General features: G+C 37.8%; 1 protein-coding gene across 1 annotated transcript in view; it reads right to left on the bottom strand.

The window, feature by feature from the left end:
• AGBL2 (AGBL carboxypeptidase 2) overlaps positions 1 to 24549 on the bottom strand; it is a 149069-nt gene extending 124520 nt beyond the window's left edge. Inside the window, exons 1-7 of the mRNA XM_053720361.1 lie at positions 24447 to 24549; positions 24121 to 24271; positions 22534 to 23316; positions 21085 to 21244; positions 18756 to 18882; positions 10678 to 10778; positions 4044 to 4174 (exon numbers count right to left, since the gene is read on the bottom strand). Of these exons, the coding sequence (XP_053576336.1) occupies positions 4044 to 4174; positions 10678 to 10778; positions 18756 to 18882; positions 21085 to 21244; positions 22534 to 23316; positions 24121 to 24271; positions 24447 to 24501 (1508 nt within the window). The 5' untranslated portion in view covers positions 24502 to 24549. The remainder of the gene's footprint in view (positions 1 to 4043; positions 4175 to 10677; positions 10779 to 18755; positions 18883 to 21084; positions 21245 to 22533; positions 23317 to 24120; positions 24272 to 24446) is intronic.
• Positions 24550 to 24808: the final 259 nt, after the last annotated feature.

Genomic DNA, 24808 nt, shown 5'->3' with positions numbered 1-24808 from the left:
CTGGTGAAAAATCTCTTGAAGGTGAAACCCTTCCCCTGATGAAAAGATTGTAGATTGCAGAAAAAGTACAAAGAGTACTCAGTGCAAGTTCAATCCAAGTGACTTCCTTCATTACTAAGGGACTAAAATATCCCCTAGATAAGTATCTAATTTGAGAAAAGGCCAAGTCTGTGAAGCTAAGAAGATTGCATGATGTTCAAAGATATTTATTGGTATCCTCGCTTCCTAAGGAATCAAACTCCTGGCGCTCTCCTCAACTCCCAGACTGCACGCTAATTTCTACCTATGTCTGTCTTTCGCGTTATTTTCCAAGAGTAAAGAATAAAGAGTGCCCCCAGTGGACTAGAGTAGTGATTAATCCACCAGGACAGAGACTGTTTTTCAGTGGAATCCAAAAGGATCACTTAAGAAAAAAAGAAGATTGTAATCCCTGTACTATGGAATTAGCAAGACAAATTGATAAGGAATGATATAGAATGTGCAAAGGTAAAAACATTTGATGATAGAACCATTGACCAGAAAATTCCATCCATAGAGCAACTAAATGGAAGAGAGAACAAGCGGTTTGTAACTTGGATCTGTATTGATCTGTAAGAGAAAGTTGCATGGTATAGTCTAAAAAAACTCTCAGAAATAAAACTCTTGTTTGAAGAGAGAGAACTTTCTCAAACATTGATTCTCCAACCATGCCTCTTGGCAAACATATAGCTAAAGGTAAAAAATGGCACCTGAACCAAAATATTTTCCAGATATGGAACCACTGAAATACCCTGATCTCTTAAAACAGACAAGGAGTCTCCAAAACCCTTGTGAAAATCCTGAAAGATATAGTAAGTTGTAAAGGACGAGCCACAAACTGAAAGAGTTTGTCCAGAAGGGAAAATCTGAGAAACTGGTAGAAATCCTTGATCATAAGTACATGAAGAAAGCATATCAAATCAAACATGAACATAAATTAACCCTGATGAACTAGGGTAAAATGGATCAAACAGATTCCATCTTGTTTCGATATCCAAAATAGGCCTCAAATTTCCCTTTTTCTTGTGAAAAAAGAACACATTTAAATAAAATCCTTGATCTCATTGCAAAATCTGGAAATATCACCTCCTACAGGTTTTCAGAATTAAGTCAGAATAACCTTCCTCAAATGAAATCTTGACCTAAAGCCCATATTGTAACTTTAGTCAATTAGATTATATCTAGAGATGCTGGACATACTGTGACTATGCAAATTGAAAAAGGAGTAACCTACCCTCTACTAGAATAGAATCTGGATTGGGGTTACAAATATGAGGAATAAGGCTTCTTAGATTGTTTGGCCTTATTCCAGATTAGATAAGTGCATTCTTGAACTTTGTGACCTAATGAATCAGGAAGAAGGCGGCTGCTAGCTACAATCAACTCTTTTCAGAGCCGGTGTCTTGTCGAAATCTGCGGCCCGACGGAATTTGTGACCGTTACGTCACCACATTCCTGACTGCACGTGACTGGTTGACCACCAATCACCTGCTAGAGACACCTCCTTTGTCACGGTCGCACATTTGAGTGCTCGCATCTGAGTGCTCACATTGATCCGGGTGGGAAAATTATACAAGCAAAGGAGCTATTGCATTGTGCTCTTTTATTCTCCTAAAGCAACCTATCTCTAAAGCACCACACCGGCGGCAGAGTTAAGATGTTGCTTGCCCTCAATATTAGATATTTCTATTTGAATCTCTCTGCATATTCACTTTTTAGGTTCACGTCCTCCGTCTCTACTACACACATCTACTTTCTCGTGTCGCATTACCATCTTAACTCCAAGTACTTAATATTGTTACCTGGTATATAGCCATTAGGTCAGGAATATATTATTGCCTCTTAGTAAGCGAGCACTCAGAATGTGCGACCGTGACAAAAGAGGTGTCTCTAGCAGGTGATTGGTGATCAACCAGTCACGTGTGCGCTGAGGAATGTGGTGACTTCACGGTCGCACATTCTATGCACTGATTTGCAGGAGGCATAGAAAGTCTTGTAGAACTCCCTTGTACAATGGAAACAAAGGGTAGGCAGAATCCTTTTTTAGAGGGAAAAAATGCATTAGTTTGGTTAGAATGCATAAAAAGCTCCATACAGAATTGCAAAGCTGAAGTGGTAATAAAAGAAATAAGCTTACAAATATACACTTTGTTTAACAAAATTAGAGTTTATCTACATAAACTACAATGTGCATGTCTGAACAAATACATCAGTAAATAAATGACAGTAAATTATAATACTTGGACTTTAAGAGTAAAACCTGAGTAACAGAGGAGAATAAAGAAGCCAAAAAGTAAAACCCCCTTGAAATTCTATATTAAAATAGTAAGTCAATTTTAGTTCCATTAAGCAGAGTATACGATTGCTTAACGGAACTAAAAAAATCTGTGGACCCCCTTTCTAATGGGTCAGATGAACCAGTAACGGGGACAGTTCCCTAAATATAATATAAAGCATGTAGTACAGACAGATAATAAAAATAATAATAATAATAATTCTCATTAAGTCACTTAATAATATAAACAAAAAAATGTATTCGAAATAGCCGAGAAATACACAACACAGAGTGGAAAAGTGTAGACAAGTTAATCTAATAATGTTATGGACCAAATTAAAGTTCCCAAAAATTTGACAGAAATTAAAGCACCTTAAATAAAATCTGAATGACGATGCACACCTACCTCCTCCCAAAGAACGCAGACAGTAGAGTCAAGAACAAAACACTTTCAAACAGAAACAATGGCTGCTGCCGCATCAGGGGAGGAGCAGAGCAAGTGTGCGACTGCAGTATTATTGGAAAAATTATTAACACTCGCGCTGTCAGAGTAAGACTCCCCACGTATTGTAACCAAGAGTGCACTAAAAACAAAGTTGAGTCCCCAAATAAATAAAAGTAATGCAGCACTGTCTGATGGTCCATAAGTAGTAAAACTAACTTGTCCCTCCAGCTCCTGACATGGCACTGTCTTTACTTACCTGATAAATGTCCTCTGGCTATTATACACGTTAAAATGAACCTACTAATAGCCTGTGGGCTATGTGAGTGAATATACTTACCTGCAGACACCCACTTTACTGTGCTTACCCAGCTGCAGAGTTGCTGCGGTTAGTAGAGAGCCTATCCACTACTGTATAAAACAACAGAGGCTATATGAGGACAAGCAGGAGGAGGAAAGGGACCAGTCCCTGTAACACCTGTTGCAGACTAGTGACCAAAACTCCTGCAGTAGAATTACTTTACACAGCCATAGTACTCTCCTGTACTCCTCTCTTCTTGTATAGCTGTCTGAAGGACGTAATGGTTCTGAACTTAATTCAGAGAACCCCTTCTCAGAAATAATCTGGAGCGCCTCAATTCTTCACCTACTCCTGTGAAGGTAAAGATAATACTGGGTTACAGAGAGGTAAGAGTGATAAAAAGTGAGTGGGATGGTGGGTATCTTTGCCTCCTCCTAGTGGCCAGGAATTGAATCTCAGGAGTAATGTCTCATTGACTCTCACCAAATGAAAAAAAGAAAATTTTTGGGTTTCATATCCCTTTAAATTGAACCTTCAAACATGAGCCCCATAGTAAGTCTGAGGTGCAATGATTACATACACAAGTTACATGGGAAAATAAAATATATGACTATTTTACAACCATAATTTCATGAAAAAGAAAAAAGAAGTTTGTATTGCTCTTTTACTGACAAACATGGGCTTTTCACATGCTGTTAAATTACTCTGATTTATGCTCATCAAAATAATCATAATCATGTGCAAAGCTAAACAGCACTGCTATTTACAGAACACACTAAGCAGCTAAAAGCAAATCTCTGTTGACTCCTCTAAAATATCAGCAATAAAACAGAGTTTAATTTATAAATGTAAATATCGCATCAATTCAGATAAGTAGAAACATTGTGTCTTAAAATAAATTTTTAGCAAATTAATTTAACAAATTCTTCTTACAAGACTAAGAGCTCATTGCTAGAGTGCCTGGCCCAGGTTCATTGAGCAGTATTTTGCCTACACATGATTCTCACCTGGATTCTAAATCTGATAAAGAAACATCACTCCATGAAACATCTGAATCAATGTCCCGTCCAAGTTGTTTCAGTTTCTGTCTTATTTGTTCTTGAACTAAACTCTGAAGTTCAGACAAGCACAACCTGAACTGCAGAAACGAGGAACATAAAACACAAAAGCTAGTTATCAGCAGTATATTGTAATGTTTTATACTCACCTTCACATCCAGAACCCTGTATAGTGAGATAGATAGATCTCAAGCTAAAAACATAATTTATGTAAGAACTTACCTGATAAATTCATTTCTTTCATATTAGCAAGAGTCCATGAGCTAGTGACGTATGGGATATACATTCCTACCAGGAGGGGCAAAGTTTCCCAAACCACAAAATGCCTATAAATACACCCCTCACCACACCCACAAATCAGTTTAATGAATAGCCAAGAAGTGGGGTGATAAGAAAAAAGTGCGAAGCATAAATATAAGGAATTGGAATAATTGTGCTTTATATAAAAAAAAAAATCATAACCACCACAAAAAAAGGGTGGGCCTCATGGACTCTTGCTAATATGAAAGAAATGAATTTATCAGGTAAGTTCTTACATAAATTATGTTTTCTTTCATGTAATTAGCAAGAGTCCATGAGCTAGTGACGTATGGGATAATGACTACCCAAGATGTGGATCTTCCACGCAAGAGTCACTAGAGAGGGAGGGATAAAATAAAGACAGCCAATTCCGCTGAAAAAAATCCACACCCAAAAATAAAGTTTAAATCTTATAAAGAAAAAAACTGAAAATATAAGCAGAAGATTCAAACTGAAACAGCTGCCTGAAGTACTTTTCTACCAAAGACAGCTTCAGAAGAAGAAAACACATCAAAATGGTAGAATTTAGTAAAAGTATGCAAAGAAGACCAAGTTGCTGCTTTGCAAATCTGATCAACCGAAGCTTCATTCCTAAACGCCCAGGAAGTAGAAACTGACCTAGTAGAATGAGCTGTAATCCTTTGAGGCGGAGTTTTACCCGACTCGACATAAGCATGATGAATTAAAGATTTCAACCAAGATGCCAAAGAAATGGCAGAGGCCTTCTGATCTTTCCTAGAACCGGAAAAGATAACAAATAGACTAGAAGTCTTTCGGAAATTCTTAGTAGCTTCAACATAATATTTCAAAGCTCTAACTACATCCAAAGAATGCAATGATTTCTCCTTAGAATTCTTAGGATTAGGACATAATGAAGGAACCACAATTTCTCTACTAATGTTGTTGGAATTCACAACCTTAGGTAAAAATTTAAAAGAAGTTCGCAACACCACCTTATCCTGGTGAAAAATCAGAAAAGGAGACTCACAAGAAAGAGCAGATAATTCAGAAACTCTTCTGGCAGAAGAGATGGCAAAAAGGAACAAAACTTTCCAAGAAAGTTATTTAATGTCCAATGAATGCATAGGTTCAAACGGAGGAGCTTGAAGAGCCCTCAGAACCAAATTCAAACTCCAAGAAGGAGGAATTGACTTAATGACAGGATTTATACGAACCAAAGCTTGTACAAAACAATGAATATCAGGAAGATTAGCAATCTTTCTGTGAAAAAGAACAGAAAGAGCAGAGATTTGTCCTTTCAAGGAACTTGCAGACAAACCTTTATCCAAACCATCCTTAAGAAACTGTAAAATTCTCGGAATTCTAAAAGAATGCCAGGAAAAATGATGAGAAAGACACCAAGAAATATAAGTCTTCCAGACTCTATAATATATCTCCCTAGATACAGATTTACGAGCCTGTAACATAGTATTAAACACAGGGTCAGAGAAACCTCTTTGACTAAGAATCAAGCGTTCAATCTCCATACTTTTAAATTTAAGGATTTGAGATCCTGATGGAAAAAAGGACCTTGCGACAGAAGGTCTGGCCTTAACGGAAGAGTCCACGGTTGGCAAGAGGCCATCCGGACAAGATCCGCATACCAAAAACTGTGAGGCCATGCTGGAGCTACCAGCAGAACAAACGAGCATTCCTTCAGAATTTTGGAGATTACTCCTGGAAGAAGAAACTAGAGGCGGAAAGATATAGACAGGATGATACTTCCAAGGAAGTGACAATGCATCCACTGCTACCGCTTGAGGATCCCTGGATCTGGACAGATACCTGGGAAGTTTCTTGTTTAGATGAGAGGCCATCAAATCTATTTCTAGAAGTCCCCACATTTGAACAATCTGAAGAAATACCTCTGGGTGAAGAGACCATTCGCCCGGATGTAACGTTTGGCGACTGAGATAATCCGCTTCCCAATTGTCTATACCTGGGATAAGAACCACAGAAACTAGACAGGAGCTGGATTCCGCCCATACCAGAATTCGAGATACTTCTTTCATAGCCAGAGGACTGTGAGTCCCTCCTTGATGATTGATGTATGCCACAGTTGTGACATTGTCTGTCTGAAAACAAATGAACGATTCTCTCTTTAGAAGAGGCCAAGACTGAAGAGCTCTGAAAATTGCACGGAGTTCCAAAATATTGATCGGTAATCTCACCTCCTGAGATTCCCAAACCCCTTGTGCTGTCAGAGACCCCCACACAGCTCCCCAACCTGTAAGGCTTGCATCTGTTGAAATTACAGACCAGGTCGGAAGAACAAAAGAAGCCCCCTGAACTAAACGATGGTGATCTGTCCACCACGTCAGAGAGTGTCGTACAATCGGTTTTAAAGATATTAATTGAGATATCTTTGTGTAATCCCTGCACCACTGGTTCAGCATACAGAGCTGAAGAGGCCGCATGTGGAAACGAGCAAAGGGGATCGCGTCCGATGCCGCAGTCATAAGACCTAGAATTTCCATGCATAAGGCTACCGAAGGGAAAGATTGTGACTGAAGGTTTCGACAAGCTGATATCAATTTTAGACGTCTCTTGTCTGTCAGAGACAGAGTCATGGACACTGAATCTATCTGAAAACCTAAAAAGGTTACCTGAGTCTGAGGAATCAATGAACTTTTTGGTAAATTGATCCTCCAACCATGATGTTGAAGAAACAACACAAGTCGAATCGTATGAGATTCTGCTAAATGTGAAGACTGAGCAAGTACCAAGATATCGTCCAAAAAAGGAATACCACAATACCCTGTTCTCTGATTACAGACAGAATGGCACCGAGAACCTTCGTAAAAATTCTTGGAGCTGTATCTAGGCCAAACGGCAGAGCCACAAACTGGTAATGCTTGTCTAGGAAAGAGAATCTCAAAAACTGATAGTGATCTGGATGAATCGGAATATGCAGATATGTATCCTGTAAATCTATTGTAGACATATAATGCCCTTGCTGAACAAAAGGCAGGATAGTCCTTACAGTTACCATTTTGAATGTTGGTATCCTTACATAACGATTCAATATTTTTAGATCCAGAACTGGTTTGAAGGAATTTTCCTTCTTTGGTACAATGAACAGATTTGAATAAAACCCCAGTCCCTGTTCCAGAACTGGAACTGGCATAATTACTCCAGTCAACTCTAGATCTGAAACACATTTCAGAAATGCTTGAGCCTTCGCTGGGTTTACTGGGACACGGGAAAGAAAAAATCTCTTTGCAGGAGGCCTTATCTTGAAGCCAATTCTGTACCCTTCTGAAACAATGTTCTGAATCCAAAGATTGTGAACGGAATTGATCCAAATTTCTTTGAAAAAACGTAATCTGCCCCCTACCAGCTGAGCTGGAATGAGGGCCGCACCTTCATGTGGACTTAGGAGCTGGCTTTGATTTTCTAAAAGGCTTGGATTTATTCCAGACTGGAGATGGTTTCCAAACTGATACCACTCCTGAGGATGAAGGATCAGGTTTTTGTTCCTTGTTGTGACGAAAGGAACGAAAACGATTATTACCCTGGAAAGAAAGGGAAAGCAGAGTAGACTTAGAAGACAGATCAGCATTCCAAGTTTTAAGCCATAAAGCTCTTCTAGCTAAAATAGCTAGAGACATATACCTGACATCAACTCTAATGATATCAAAGATGGCATCACAAATAAAGTTATTAGCATGTTGAAGAAGAATAAAAATGCTATGAGAATTATGATCTGTTACTTGTTGCGCTAAAGCTTCTAACCAAATGATGAAGCTGCAGCAACATCCGCTAAAGATATAGCAGGTCTAAGAAGATTACCTGAACACAAGTAAGCTTTTCTTAGAAAGGATTCCATTTTCCTATCTAAAGGATCCTTAAAGGAAGTACCATCTGCCGTAGGAATAGTAGTACGCTTAACAAGAGTAGAGACAGCCCCATCAACTTTAGGGATTTTGTCCCAAAACTCTAATCTGCCAGATGGCACAGGATATAATTGCTTAAAACGTTTAGAAGGAGTAAATGAATTACCCAAATTATTCCATTCCCTGGAAATTACTTCAGAAATAGCACTAGGGACAGGAAAAACTTCTGGAATAACTACAGGAGATTTAAAAACCTTATCTAAACGTTTAGATTTAGTATCAAGAGGACCAGAATCCTCAATTTCTAATGCAATTAGGACTTCTTTAAGTAAAGAACAAATAAATTCCATTTTAAATAAATATGAAGATTTATCAGCATCAACCTCTGAGACAGAATCCTCTGAACCAGAAGAACCATTATCAGAATCAGAATGATGATGTTCATTTAAAAATTCATCTGAAAAATGAGAAGTTTTAAAAGACTTTTTACGTTTACTAGAAGGAGGAATAACAGACATAGCCTTCTTAATGGATTTAGAAAAAAAATCTCTTATGTTATCAGGAACACTCTGAGTATTAGATGTTGACAGAACAGCAACAGGTAATGTAACAGTACTAAAGGAAATATTATCTGCATTAACAAGTTTGTCATGACAAAACAGTACAAACAACAGCTGGAGGAACAGATACCATAAGTTTACAGTAGATACACTTAGCTTTGGTAGCTCCAGCCCCAGGCAGCGATTTTCCAGAAGTATCTTCTGACTCAGTTTCAACGTGGGACATCTTGCAATATGTAATAGAAAAAACAACATATAAAGCAAAATTGATCAAATTCCTTAAATCACAGTTTCAGGAATGGGAAAAAAATGCCAGTGAACAAGCTTCTAGCAACCAGAAGCAATAAAAAAATGAGACTTAAATAATGTGGAGACAATAGTGACGCCCATATTTTTTTAGCGCCAAAAATGAAGCCCACATTAATTGGCTCCTAAATGCTTTTGGCGCCAAAAATGACGCCACATCCGGAACGCCGACACTTTTGGCGCAAAAGAACGTCAAAAATGACGCAACTTCCGGCGACACGTATGACGCCGGAAACATAAAAAAAAAAATTGCGCCAAAAAAGTCTGCGCCAAGAATGACGCAATAAAATGAAGCATTTTCAGCCCCCGCGAGCCTAACAGCCCACAGGGAAAAAGTCAAATTTTTAAGGTAAGAAAAAAATTGATTTATTCATATGCATTATCCCAAATATGAAACTGACTGTCTGAAATAAGGAATGTTGAACATCCTGAGTCAAGGCAAATAAATGTTTGAATACATATATTTAGAACTTTATAAAAAAGTGCCCAACCATAGCTTAGAGTGTCACAGAAAATAAGACTTACTTACCACTTACCCCAGGACACTCATCTACATGTTGTAGAAAGCCAAACCAGTACTGAAACGAAAATCAGCAGAGGTAATGGTATATAAATAAGAGTATATCGTCGATCTGAAAAGGGAGGTAAGAGATGAATCTCTACAACCGATAACAGAGAACCTATGAAATAGACCCCGTAGAAGGAGATCATTGAATTCAAATAGGCAATACTCTCCTCACATCCCTCTGACATTCACTGCACGCTGAGAGGAAAACCGGGCTCCAACCTGCTGCGGAGCGCATATCAACATAGAATCTAGCACAAACTTACTTCACCACCTCCATAGGAGGCAAAGTTTGTAAAACTGATTTGTGGGTGTGGTGAGGGGTGTATTTATAGACATTTTGAGGTTTGGGAAACTTTGCCCCTCCTGGTAGGAATGTATATCCCATACGTCACTAGCTCATGGACTCTTGCTAATTACATGAAAGAAATTTGCCATTCTAAAATTCTTTATGGGACCTTGCAGTACTGAATTTACTTCTTAGATAACCAAATCAGAAAGCCTTAGAAACTTGAGCCCTTAGACATGAAGCAAAGACACTGGACTGATATTTTCAATACATCTATATATATGGGCTCAATTTATTAATAAAGAGCGGACAGGGGCGTACATAATCGCCCCAGCTCTCCTCTGGCAGGCAGCAAACCGCTGCCTGAATTTAACATTACACACAAGCGCTATTTTGCTTTTGTTTGCAACCCCACCCCCTGCCCGCACATGGCCAATCACGCACTGGCAGGAGCTGTCAATCTCCCCGGTCGGACGAGACCGGGGAGATTAAAATTCTCCACCTAAGATGTGGAGATGAGGGTAGGGAAGAAGCGGTCTAATGACCGCTGCTTGATAAATCCTGACTGCATATTCTTGTGAGAACCTGCAGTCGAAGGGAGGAGAAGGGCTTGATAAAATTGAGCCCACAGAGAACCAGAGAAATACACAGCAATGATAGAGCAACAGAGGAAAATCCATGTAAATCAATACAACCCCATGTTCCAGCATCACAATCATTTGGTCACCTTGGAGTTGTCTGGATCGCAGTAGTCCAACAAAGTGTCACAAAAGTGGTGCCCTAGCGACTTCAGGTCTTTGGTTGTAAAATGTGTTCCTTTTTTGTTACCTGTAAAAAAAACTAAATATACTGAAAGGTCAAAGGGATATGAAACCCACAACATTTCTTTTCTGATTCAGACAGAAAAAAAAAGGTTTGCAATTTACCTCTATTAACAAATTTACTTCATTCACATGATATTCTGTGTTGAAGAGAAACCTAGGGTAGGTATCTGGAGCACTACATGGCAGGAAATAGTGCGGTCATGGATAAGATTCTTGCAAAACTGCTGCCATATAGTGCTCCAGAAATAGGCAGGCTCCTAAGATTACATCCCTGATTTTCAACAAAAGATACCAAGAGAACAAATAAAAAATGATAATAGAAGCAAATAAGAAACTTGTTTAAAATCTATCTGAATCATAAAGAAAATGTAGGGTTTCGTGTCCCTTTAAACCAACAAAATCATAATAGGATTATTAAAATGTCTGTGGCTGGCAAATACATGTGGAAGAAGGCACCGACCACTGGATAAAACGTTTAGTTCATTAGATTGTACAAAATGCACCTTTTGTGTAAATGTTTTTTTTAATCAATAACAGTTTACAAGTGGAGTGCTATTTAACACTCCAGCTTGAGCGTTAACTCCGCTAGAAGTAAGCTTTTTATGCTCGTCGGGTTGCGTTTGTATTATGAGTTGAAAGTAAACTGTTTTTGCTCTTGCGCTAACCCAACGAGCGCAAAAAGCCAAACTTATAATATCGCATACGCATTAACATATTCCCCATAGAATTGGAAAAAAACACCCAACTCTCGCGCAAACCCGATTGCATATTCATGTGCGCTAACCCAACATGAAAATATGAATATTTCACATTCCAATGTTCTTCACATAGAAGAATATGTTCTGTTTAGTCATAAATACATATTTCTACATATATCTGATGGTATTTTGGGAAAATAATATCTATACATCATTATATAGGTATAGATATATTCTTTTATATATATATATATATATATATATTTGAATGTATATTTATAAATACTAAGAACATATTCAGCTATGTGAAGAACATTGGAATCTGAAATATTTACAGTAAATACATAGTAAAACACTTTATTAAATATGTATATTCCATAAATATGCTTTTACATGTTTTCATCTACTTAAAGGGACAGTCAACACTAAATATTAACTTACTTATTTGGATTAAGTGGTTAATGTACTTTTAAGCTTCCTCTAGCCCACAGATAATGTATATTAAGAATTTTAAATTTATATACATTTAATATATATATATATATATATATATATATATGTGTGTGTGTGTGTGTGTGTGATAATATTCATGTAACAACATAATTTATGTAAGAACTTACCTGATAAATTCATTTCTTTCATATTGGCAAGAGTCCATGAGCTATGAGAGTCCCATAAAGAATTTTAGAATGGCAAATTTCTTTCATGTAATTAGCAAGAGTCCATGAGCTAGTGACGTATGGGATATACAATCCTACCAGGAGGGGCAAAGTTTCCCAAACCTCAAAATGCCTATAAATACACCCCTCACCACACCCACAATTCAGTTTAACGAATAGCCAAGAAGTGGGGTGAGAAAGAAAGGAGTAAAAAGCATCAACAAAGGAATTTGGAAATAATTGTGCTTTATACAAAAAAAATCATAACCACCATAAAATAGGGGGTGGGCCTCATGGACTCTTGCCAATATGAAAGAAATGAATTTGTCAGGTAAGTTCTTACATAAATTATGTTTTCTTTCATGTAATTGGCAAGAGTCCATGAGCTAGTGACGTATGGAATAGCAATACCCAAGATGTGGAACTCCACGCAAGAGTCACTAGAGAGGGAGGGATAAAAATAAAAACAGCCATTTTCCGCTGAAACAAATAATCCACAACCCAAAATATAAGTTAATTCTCATAAATGTGAGGAAAAAACTTAAATCAACAGCAGAAAAATCAAACTGAAACCGCTGCCTGAAGAACTTTTCTACCAAAAACTGCTTCCGAAGAAGCAAATACATCAAAATGGTAGAATTTTGTAAATGTATGCAAAGAAGACCAAGTAGCAGGTTTGCAAATCTGATCAACTGAAGCTTCATTCTTAAAAGCCCAGGAAGTGGAAACTGATCTAGTAGAATGAGCTGTAATTCTCTGAGGCGGGGCTTTACCCGACTCCAAATAGGTTTGATGAATCAAAAGTTTTAACCACGAAGCCAAGGAAACAGCAGAAGCCTTCTGACCTTTCCTGGAACCAGAAAAGATAACAAATGGACTAGAATTCTTCCTGAAATCTTTAATAGCTTCAACATAATATTTCAAAGATCTCACCACATCCAAAGAACGTAAAGATCTTTCCAAAGAATTCTTAGGATTAGAACACAAAGAAGGGACAACAATTTCTCTACTAATGTTGTTAGAATTTACAACCTTAGGTAGAAATTTAAATGAAGTCCGCAAAACTGCCTTATCCTGATGAAAAATCAGAAAAGGTGATTCACAAGAGAGAGCGGATAATTCAGAAACTCTTCTAGCAGAAGAGATGGCCAATAGAAACAACATTTTCCAAGAAAGTAGTTTAATGTCTAAAGAATGCATAGGCTCAAAAGGAGGAGCCTGTAAAGCCTTCAAAACCAAATTAAGACTCCAAGGAGGAGAGATTGATTTAATGACAGGCTTGATACGAGCCTGCACAAAACAATTAATATCAGGAAGTTTAGCAATCTTTCTATGAAATAAAACATAAAGAGCAGAGATTTGTCCTTTCAAGGAACTTGCAGACAAACCGTTATCCAAACCATCCTGAAGAAACTGTAAAATTCTAGGATTTCTAAAAGAATGCCAAGAGAATTTATGAGAAGAACACCTTGAAATGTAAGTCTTCCAAACTCGATAATAAATCTTTCTAGAAACAGATTTACGAGCCTGTAACATAGTATTAATCACTGAGTCAGAGAAACCTCTATGACTAAGCACTAAGCGTTCAATTTCCATACCTTCAAATTTAATGATTTGAGATCCTGATGGAAAAACGGACCTTGAGATAGAAGGTCTGGCCTTAATGAAAGTGGCCAAGATTGACAACTGGACATCCGAACAAGATCCGCATACCAAAACCTGTGAGGCCATGCTGGGGCCACCGGCAGCACAAACGATTGCTCCATGATGATTTTGGAGATTACTCTTGGAAGAAGAACTAGAGGCGGGAAAATATAAGCAGGTTGATAACACCAAGGAAGTGTCAATGCATCCACTGCTTCCGCCTGAGGATCCCTGGACCTGGACAGGTACCTGGGAAGTTTTTTGTTTAGATGAGATGCCATCAGATGTATTTCAGGAAGCCCCCACATCTGAACAATTTGAGAAAACACATCTGGGTGGAGAGAACATTCTCCCGGATGTAAAGTCTGACGACTGTGGTAATCCGCTTCCCAATTGTCTATACCTGGGATATGAACCACAGAAATTAGACAGGAGCTGGATTCCGCCCAAACAAGTATCTGAGATACTTCTTTCATAGCTTGAGGACTGTGAATCCCACCCTGATGATTGACATATGCCACAGTTGTGATATTGTCTGTCTGAAAACAAATGAACGGTTCTCTCTTCAACAGAGGCCAAGACTGAAGGGCTCTGAAAATTGCACGCAGTTCCAAAATATTGATTGGTAATCTCCCCTCTTGAGATTTCCAAACCCCTTGTGCTGACAGAGATCCCCAAACAGCTCCCCAACCTGAAAGAATTGCATCTGTTGTGATCACAGTCCAGGTTGGACGAACGAAAGAGGCCCCTAAAATTATACGATGGTGATCTAACCACCAAGTCAGAGAAAGTCGAACATTGGGATTTAAGGATATTAATTGTGATATCCTTGTATAATCCCTGCACCACTGGTTCAGCATACAAAGCTGGAGAGGTCTCATATGAAAACGAGCAAAGGGGATCGCGTCCGATGCTGCAGTCATGAGACCTAAAACTTCCATGCACATAGCTACTGAAGGGAATGACTGAGACTGAAGGTTCCGACAGGCTGCAACCAATTTCAAACATCTCTTGTCTTTTAGAGACAAAGTCATGGACACTGAATCTATCTGGAAACCTAAAAAGTTTACCTTTGTCTGAGGAATCAAAGAACTTTTTGGTAAATTGATCCTCCAACCATGTCTTCGAAGAAACAACACTAGTTGATTCATGTGAGATTCTGCAGAACGTAAAGACTGAGCGAGTACCAAGATATCGTCCAAATAAGGAAATAACGCAATACCCCGCTCTCTGATTACAGAGAGTAGGGCACCTAGAACCTTTGAAAAGATTCTTGAAGCTGTCAATAGGCCAAAAGGAAGAGCAACAAATTGGTAATGGATGAATCGGAATATGAAGATATGCATCCTGTAAGTCTATTGTGGACATATAATGCCCTTGCTGAACAAAAGGCAGAATAGTCCTTATAGTCGCCATTTTAAAAGTTGGTACTCTTACATATCGATTCAAAATCTTTAGATCCAAAACTGGTCTGAATCAATTTTCTTTCTTTGGGACAATGAATAGATTTGAATAAAACCCTAGACCCTGTTCCTGAAACGGAACTGGCATGATTACCCCTGATAACTCCAGGTCTGAAACACACTTCAGGAAAGCCTGAGCCTTTACTGGGTTTGCTGGAATGCGTGAGACAAAAAAAATCTTCTCACAGGCGGTCTTACTCTGAATCCTATTCTGTACCCCTGAGAGACAATACTCTGAATCCAATGATTTTGGACCGAATTGATCCAAACATCTTTGAAACATTTTAATCTGCCCCCTACCAGCTAAACTGGAATGAGGGTCGCACCTTCATGCAGACTTGGGGGCTGGTTTTGATCTCTTAAATGGCTTGGATTTATTCCAATTTGAAGAAGGCTTCCAATTGGAAGCAGATTCCTTAAGGGAAGGATTAGGTTTCTGTTCCTTATTTTGTCGAAAGGAACGAAAATGGTTAGAAGCTTTAGATTTACACTTAGGTCTTTTATCCTGAGGCAAAAAACTCCCTTCCCCCCAGTGACAGTTGAAATTATTGAATCCAACTGAAAACCAAATAATTTATTACCTTGGAAAGAGATAGCAATCTGGACTTAGAAGTCATATCAGCATTCCAAGATTTGAGCCACAAAGCTCTTCTAGCTAAAATAGCTAAAGACATAGATTTAACATCAATTTTGATAATATCAAAAATGGCATCACAAAAAAAATTATTAGCATGTTGAATCAACTTAACAATGCTAGACAAATCATGATCCGATACTTGTTGTGCTAAAGTTTCCAACCAAAAAGTTGAAGCAGCTGCAACATCAGCCAACGAAATTGCAGGCCTAAGAAGATGACCTGAATATAAATTAGCTTTCATTAGATAAGACTCAAGTTTCCTATATAAAGGATCTTTAAAAGAAGTACTATCTTCCGTAGGAATAGTAGTATGTTTAGCAAGAGTAGAGATAGCCCCATCAACTTTGGGGATCTTTTCCCAAAACTCCAATCTAACTGCTGGCAAAGGATACCATTTTTTAAACCTTGAAGAAGGAATAAAAGAAGTACCAGGCCTATTCCATTCTTTAGAAATCATATCAGAAATAGCATCAGGAACTGGAAAAACCTCTGGAACAACCACAGGAGTTTTATAAACAGAATTTAAACGTTTACTAGTTTTAATATCAAGAGGACTAGTTTCCTCCATATCTAATGTAATCAACACTTCTTTTAACAAAAAACGAATATACTCCATTTTAAATAAATAAGAGGATTTGTCAGTGTCAATATCTGAGGCAGGATCTTCTGAATCAGATAGATCCTCGTCAGAGAAGGATAATTCAGTATGTTGTTGGTAATTTGAAATTTCATCAACCTAATGAGAAGTTTTAAAAGACCTTTTACGTTTATTAGAAGGCGGAATGGCAGACAAAGCCTTTTGAATAGAATCAGCAATAAATTATTTTAAATTCACAGGTATATCTTGTGCATTAGATGTTGAGGGAACAGCAACAGGTAATGAACTACTACTGATAGATACATTGTCTGCATGTAAATGTTCATCATGACAATTATTACAAACCACAGCTGGAGGTATAACCCCCACAAGTTTACAACAAATGCACTTAGCTTTGGAAGAACTGTTAGGCAGCAGGGTTCCATCAGTGATTTCTGAGACAGGATCAGATTGAGACATCTTGCAAATGTAAGAGAAAAAAACAACATATAAAGCAAAATTATCAATTTCCTTATATGGCAGTTTCAGGAATGGGAAAAAATGCAAACAGCATAGCCCTCTGACATAGAAAAAAGGCAAGAGGCAAATAGAAATGTAGTCTTAAATAAAGAAAATATTTGGCGCCAAGTATGACGCACAACAAACATAAAAATATTTTTTGGCGCCAAAAACTACACACTTGCGTCATAGATGACGCAAAGGACTCAGCGTCAACTAAGACGCCGGAAATGACGAATTTGACGAATTTGAACATAACTTTGCTTCAAAAAAAATCTTGCGCCAAGAATGACGCAATAAACTCTGGCATTTTGCTCCCCCGCAAGCCTAATTCTGCCCGCGAATTTAAAAGACAGTCAATTGGAAAAAAAGACTATATCCCAGGTAAGAAATAAATTTTCCTAAAAAAATGCATTTCCCAGATATGAAACTAACAGTCTGCAAAAGGAAATATACTGAAAACCTGAATCATGGCAAATATAAGTACAATACATATATTTAGAACTTTATATAAATACAAAAAGTGCCAAACCATAGCTGAGAGTGTCTTAAGTAATAAAAACATACTTACCAAAAGACACCCATCCACATATAGCAGATAGCCAAACCAGTACTGAAACGGTTATCAGTAGAGGTAATGGAATATGAGAGTATTTCGTCGGTCTGAAAAGGGATGTAGGAGATGAATCTCTACAACCGATAACAGAGTACCTATGAAATAGATCCCAGTTAGGAAGACCATTGTATTCAATAGGTGATACTCCCTTCACATCCCTCTGACATTCGCTGTACTCTGAGAGGAATCGGGCTTCAAAATGCTGAGAAGCGCATATCAACGTAGAAATCTTAGCACAAACTTACTTCACCACCTCCATAGGAGGCAAAGTTTGTAAAAACTGAATTGTGGGTGTGGTGAGGGGTGTATTTATAGGCATTTTGAGGTTTGGGAAACTTTGCCCCTCCTGGTAGGATTGTATATCCCATATGTCACTAGCTCATGGACTCTTGCCAATTACATGAAAGAAATATCTATACCTGTATATCTATAGGAATATATATATATATATATATATATATATATATGTGTGTGTGTGTGTGTGTGTGTGTGATAATATTCATGTAACATAAATATCTATACCTGTATATCTATATCTATAGGAATATATATATATATATATATATATATATATATATATATATATATATATATAGGTATACATTAGGAATATACAGATATATATAGAAATATATATTTACAATAAAAATTACATTGTTCTATAAGTGAAGAACATTGAAAATATTCATAATTCCTGCCGGGTTAGTGTGCTTGCGATATTGGTTAATTTTTTTCTTCTGCACTCTCCATTGACTTCTATGGGGAGAATACGTTAACGCGGTTAGTGCACATCTGCATTCTCACTGGACCAATATGATCATAGTTGAACACAGCTGTTCTAAGGAGCTGTTGATCAAAAATCTGCAGACCAGATGTGTTCATTTAGCTCCCAGTAGTGCATCGCTGCTCTGGAACTGACTTTAAACTAGGAGTTTAACCCTATTTCTGGGTTAATCATAAAACTTTATGCAAAAAAAATAGTGCAGTTGTAAAATGTTCTAAGAAGTGCATTTCTCTGCTCATAAGTGTAACACATTTTAGATGACTCATTTTCATATTAAAATAACCACAAAACTATTTAAAATGTAAATGATGGTCTTTACAAAATATATGCAAACATGGGACACTATCTTATTATACATACATTGTAAAGCATACGAGGTCTTACCTAGCGTAGATCCCCCAAACGTAGCTTCCATAGTATAGCTGTTCTTGATCCCATGCCTCCACATTACAATCCGCCCCGTGCCTTCTTTGCTTTTTTGTACTTTAAATTTACATCCCTTAAAAAAGAACTGAAACAGAAGGTACAAGCTGACTACAAATACCACACCCTGCCTGAGAAGCCTGCATTCTACTTAAATTCCATTTAAATACATTGTTAAAGGGACATTCCAGTCAAAAATTAAATGCACATAGATGAATTACATCTTTGAATAGAAAGATATTTGCATTATACATATACTGGCAAAAATGCTTCTAGTAAAAGTTATCACTGTTTTAGTGTTAACATTTTTCTGTGCATATAAAGCATAGCTAGATATTCTCAGTGCACTAGCATTTTAAATACTACAGCTGCTCAGAGAGTCAGTGGGGCTTGTATCATGTCAGCAATTAACAAATTGAGTCATTACCAGATGGTACAAGCATGTTAGGCTCTCTGAGCAAGTGCTATGTTTAAAATGCTGGTGTACAGTGCATATTCAAATACACTTTTGAATCAGCAATAGCTTTTATTAGAAGCATTTCTGCTAATGCATTTATATTACAAAAATGTTTCTATTCAAGACTGCAATTAATCCATGTGGATGTGGATTTGGAATTTTGGCTGGAATGTCCCTTTAATGCAAGTTCATTGCTTTGGGTTTACACACATGAATAGATCCTTCAAGCTCTTTAATTATATGAGCCATACAAAAAGGCAATTCTGGAGCCATAAACTAGAACTCTCATTTCTTTTAATGTTGTTGAAAGTTTTCAAACGAATGGTGTAACACAGCATTATCCTACTGGTAATTAGAAGTGTTTACATCCTTGACTGCTGCAATTCAGATCATACATGTTAGGTCTGAAGTTGGAGTTGGATGTAAAGTAAGATACAAGCAAGAAACAGAATTACGGACTAGAAGTAGACAGCTGGCAGTGGTCGAGTCTAGGAAACCAAGTAGGTTTGCTAGAGACAGGAATGGAACGTGATTACATGATACAGTCAGTACTCAGGTATAAGCAGCTAGTTCTTAGAGGGTCTGGTACAAGCAAGAAATTACGAGATCTAATACAGGCTAGTATAGCCAGCAGGTCAGATACTGGCAAAGAAAGTGGTTAATTATATGCAGATATGGCCAGCTGGTCATGGAAAATATGTAGCTAGCCAGTATTATGTAGCAGCCACAGGCAATAAAAGAGAGTGTGCAATATAGTATTGTTAAAGTGATGGTAAATCCATTTACCAGCACCAAAAATAAATGGGACCTTTAGTAATAACTTTAGTGCAGCCCATGGCAAAGCTCTCTTTTTTCAATGAGGTGAAGTTTCCACTCTTAGCCAATAGCTGTGTGAGCCGTACGGCACTGGAAACTTCATCTCATTGAAAAAAAGAAAAGGTACATTTAACATACCTTTTTTAAAAAGTCATAACTGAAGGTTCCATTTCTTTTTAGTGCTGGTAAATCCTAGTGTTTTGAAACACTAGGATTTACCATCACTTTAACGCTACCATCTAACAGGCTTTACACACAGCATTGTTGGTACACTATCTTGTATTGCCTGTTTTATATGTGTCCCTAATTGCCCTCATCAGAAGAGATAGAAAAGTGGATAACAAGAGAATGAGGCAAATTTGATAGACGTAAATTGGAAAGTTGTTTAAAATTGTATGTTCTATCCAAATAATAATAAAAAAAATTAAGGGTTTGGGTTTCATGTCCCTTTAACATTACACTCTAACCTGACTGAACAAACAATAAAATATAAAATGATTTCCATTGCTAAAAAGGTAATTTAATAGCATATGATAAATTATGTAATTGATGGTGCAACCAATGATGTAATCGATGACATCATCATAAAAGCTCAATGAGACAAAATGTTCTAAAAATTAAACGCAAGCAAGAAAATAAGTAGATGTTGCTGTAGACTTGTCTTAAAATAACCATAATGTAGTAGATCAAAAAATATACACCAGGCCTTGTATTAATTTAAAACATTTGATGTGATTTTATATAGACAATGTCATTGAGCTAACACTTCCTTGTTTTCATTCTAAGCATACAAAATAAGATGAATACATTTATCTAAACATTATATTTAGAATATGTATGTGTTCTGGCAATTACATAAAAAGACAAGACAGATTGGAATGATTAGGGGAATATAATAAGATATGAAAAAGATTCTGAATTTTTTTTTGGGGGGGGGGGGGAAATCACCTGAGAAAGTAACAACGTTTTTGTAAAAATTCAGAACTACTGTGCAGCACCTAAGCCTTCCTCACATACCTTCTCTGGTGCATTTTTGCTTAGCATTAGGGGAAATACTCTCTCATGAAGCCTCACTTCAGGCTGGTTCTTGTTGTTGCAGCCATACATAAAGACATTGCTCTTACGACTGTGTCCATGGAAATCACAATACAGCAGAACCTCTCTTTCAGCAAGGAGCCTGAGGAATAAAAAGGGGCCTGCTTAACCACACACCAGAAACTAAATTGGCTTCCTACAAAACAAATAGACTCATTACTATGTATGATCCAGTGGGCCCTCTAAAAAGGTTCACAGTAATGAAGATATGGGAGGTTGTCATACGTATAATAAGGCAACCATCAGATCTAGCCAAGAACTTCCCACTTTCAGATCAAAGCTCAAGACTTTATGTTCTGAGCACATAAAATGCCCTGTTTCCTCCTACACAGTCTATACCACAAAGAGTCGCCAACATTTGATAATAGCAGTGACGTGCAGTGAGGTCAGAGACTGGTGAGGCTCTGGCTTTGATACACCCAAGAAACACATACACACACATATAGATATACTGTATATATGTGTGTCCATAGTGATGAAGCACACGCACCAGTAAAACAGTAGATTTGCATAATCAGCTAATGCATACAACAAAGACAATGCAATAGCACTTAGGGGCCGAATTATCAAGCTCAGAACGGAGCTTGATGCCCCGTGTATCTGGCGAGCTTTCAGGCTCACCAGAAACACAAGTTATGAAGCAGCGGTCTAAATACTGCTGCTCCAAAACCCGTCCGCCTGCTCTGAGGCGGCGGACAGAGATCGCCGGAAATCCGATTGGCCGCGAATCTGCAGGGGGCAGCATTGCAGCACCAGTTCAAAAGAACTGCTGGTGCAATGATAAATGCCAAGAGCGTAAGCCGTCTGCATTTATCGATGTGCAGCGGACATGATCCGCAATATCGGATCATATCCGCTCACATGATGATAAATAGGCCCCTAAGTCTGAACTGAATGAGTAGTAGATTTTTTTCTGACAAATCTCAGTTATGTCTATTTCCACTCTTCCTGTATAATGTGACAGCTATTAGCTAATCACAAACTTAATCTTGTACCCAAACCAGAGTGAAATAGTTAAAAAAAAAAAACATGAAACGCAAAATTTTTCTTTCATGATTCAGATAGAGAATACAATTTAAAACAACTTACTTCAATTAGCAAATTTGCTGCATTTCTTTGGTATTCTTTGTTAAAGGAGCAGCATTGCACTGCAGGAAGTTAGCTGAACACATTGGAAATGGGCTGGCTCCTAAACTTACATTCATGCTTTTTCAAATAAAGATAAGAAGAGAACGAAGAAAAAATGATAAGAGGAGTAAAATAGAAAGTAGCTTACAAATTGCATGCTCTATCTGAATCATGGAAGAAAAAATGTAGGTTTAGTATCCCTTAAATGAATGTGCATCTGACTACCTAGTAGGTCATTCTCACCTTTTAATCATGGCTCGAGTGTGCCAAATACATGGGAAGGAATCCTTCAGCATACTTCTGTAGTTTCTATTCAGGTCTCTCCCAGACAGAGAGCAGCGGTAATTTCCTACAATTACCCCATCAGGGTTTAGCATGGGCACCACCTTGAATATGAAAGTATCCCTGAGAAGCTGGGCATCAGGTGACTCACTCAGGAGGAAATCCAAGAAACCTTTCATCATCCATGACCCATTGGTCTCCCCAGGGTGTACTCTGGCTGTAACCACTACAGCTTTCTTACTGGCTGCGGCTGTGGGATTCTCTGAGGGAGAAGTGATGGTGAGCAGGTACACTGTGTTGCCAGCCAAGCTCCTGCACAGAGAACGCAATTTACAATACTGAGATCGCTCTGGGTCACCGGTCAGTATCTGGAGATCCCTTTGTAAGTCTGAGAATGTGTATGGATAGCAATGGGCAAAGAAGCAGGTGTCTTGGTCATGGGGGAACTCAAAGGTCCAAGTTAAACAATATAAAGTTATACCATCTTGTGTCCTGTTGCTCTTATAATACTTTATGTCTCTACCTTCCCTCATCCATCCTACACCTTTCAGTAATGCATCTTGTTGGGAGTATATCAAAGGTTTCATGCCTGAGTTGTACAAGCTGTTGCTTTTCATCAAGTTGGTGATTGTGAAGCGGTATGGAACACCCCTCTTTGTGTTTTGTACTTGGAAATAGAACCACTGGGTATGTTTGCTTGTGTAGAGGTCTGTGCGTAGGGTGAGCTCATATTCATACTTCCCCCTGTAAAGAGAGTACAACAGTACAAAAGATCAAGGTTGCCGAGTATTATCTGTGTGAAAATGCTATGCAGTCAGAAGGTGTAAAATAGGCAGCTTCATAAAAACTCAAACCACAAAACATCTATATTTCAAATCAAACAAAAACATGGTTGTTTTACATTTCATTTGATTATAAAAATAAAGTATCCAAGAATGTTTTACCTTCCTGGCCCTAACTACTCACTATGCAATTTGTCTTCTCATTGTGCTTGATGTTCAAAATCTCGTTGGAATGACGAGAAATTGGGCAAAATATCTGGCGGCTTTTTTGAGCTTTATATTGTAATGTGCATATCTTTCTTTTACATAAAGAATCTGTGTAGCAGGATAAACAGCTCTTGTGATAAAATCTGCCCTTCTAAAATTATTTTAGGGTCCTCTCAGTAATGACAATATGTCTTAGATAAGTTCTCCAGAGCAAAGAGCTTTAGATCATCAGTCCCACTGATAGTTTATTGTACACTTGCTGTAATTTCCTACATCCTTAGCTTTAAGAGTCTGAACCCCAATATAAATTTCCAAATTATGGCTGTGAACTCCATTAATCCTTGCTGTAACTAAAACTCACGCTGTATCCCCCCTTCCAATCCCTCCTTGAATTCACACCACAACCTTATAAAATCTCCAAAATTGATTACTATATGAAACTTCCTGGAACCAGAACTGAGACCTACCCTGACAGTTTTCACCATATGGCACAATTGCTTTGATCTTTTTTTAGACCCCTTATATTATTCCCTTACTGTGCTACATACATGATACTCACACTTTGACAGCTTTTTGCAGATTCCCACTTTCAAACCGTGATTCAAATCGCAGATCATTATTAGAATGCTGGTCAGGGTTTGTCCCAGGCATTTTGCCAATACATCGTCTTCCCCCGGTCCGAGAGCCAGTGAAGTAGGATCCCTTGTATGCTTAAAAAAACATTGTTACAATATCTAATCAAGTTTACATATTGTTGCAGTAAAAATGTTCACATTTTAGGGTCTAAGTTACATTTAACTAAACAAAACAAATACACAGTATTGAGAAGCAAAAAATGAGTCCAAAATAACAAAGCTCCAAACCCACAGATTAATATGTAATTACCTGATCTGATTTCATATACAATGGTTCCTTTGCCTTCAGGAACAACTTGAGGCATTGGTTCCTTCCCTGTTGGTATGTAGAAGACCTCTGGACTTGGGGGATCCCATTCTGCATAGAAACATGACAATCTGTGTTTGTGTGTGTGGATTCTCTGTGGAGATTCTGTCTGAGTGCGTTTTACAACAGATACCAAAGACTTGATCCCATAGACTGATGTAAATTTGGTTACTTGTATATCCTTACCCAGAATCCCTAGCAGAAGTGAAAACACTGTGGGCCAGATAATGAGTAGAGCCCTAACAGTTACGCGTGAGCGATAATGGTTTTATTGCGGGTGTTTGCACTTGTTGGGTTTACTGCTC

Source organism: Bombina bombina, chromosome 7 (assembly GCF_027579735.1).
Source record: "Bombina bombina isolate aBomBom1 chromosome 7, aBomBom1.pri, whole genome shotgun sequence".
NCBI classification, from domain to species: Eukaryota; Metazoa; Chordata; class Amphibia; order Anura; family Bombinatoridae; genus Bombina; species Bombina bombina.
Note: the sequence above shows the minus strand (reverse complement) of the source record. Positions and strands in the feature narration are given on the sequence as shown.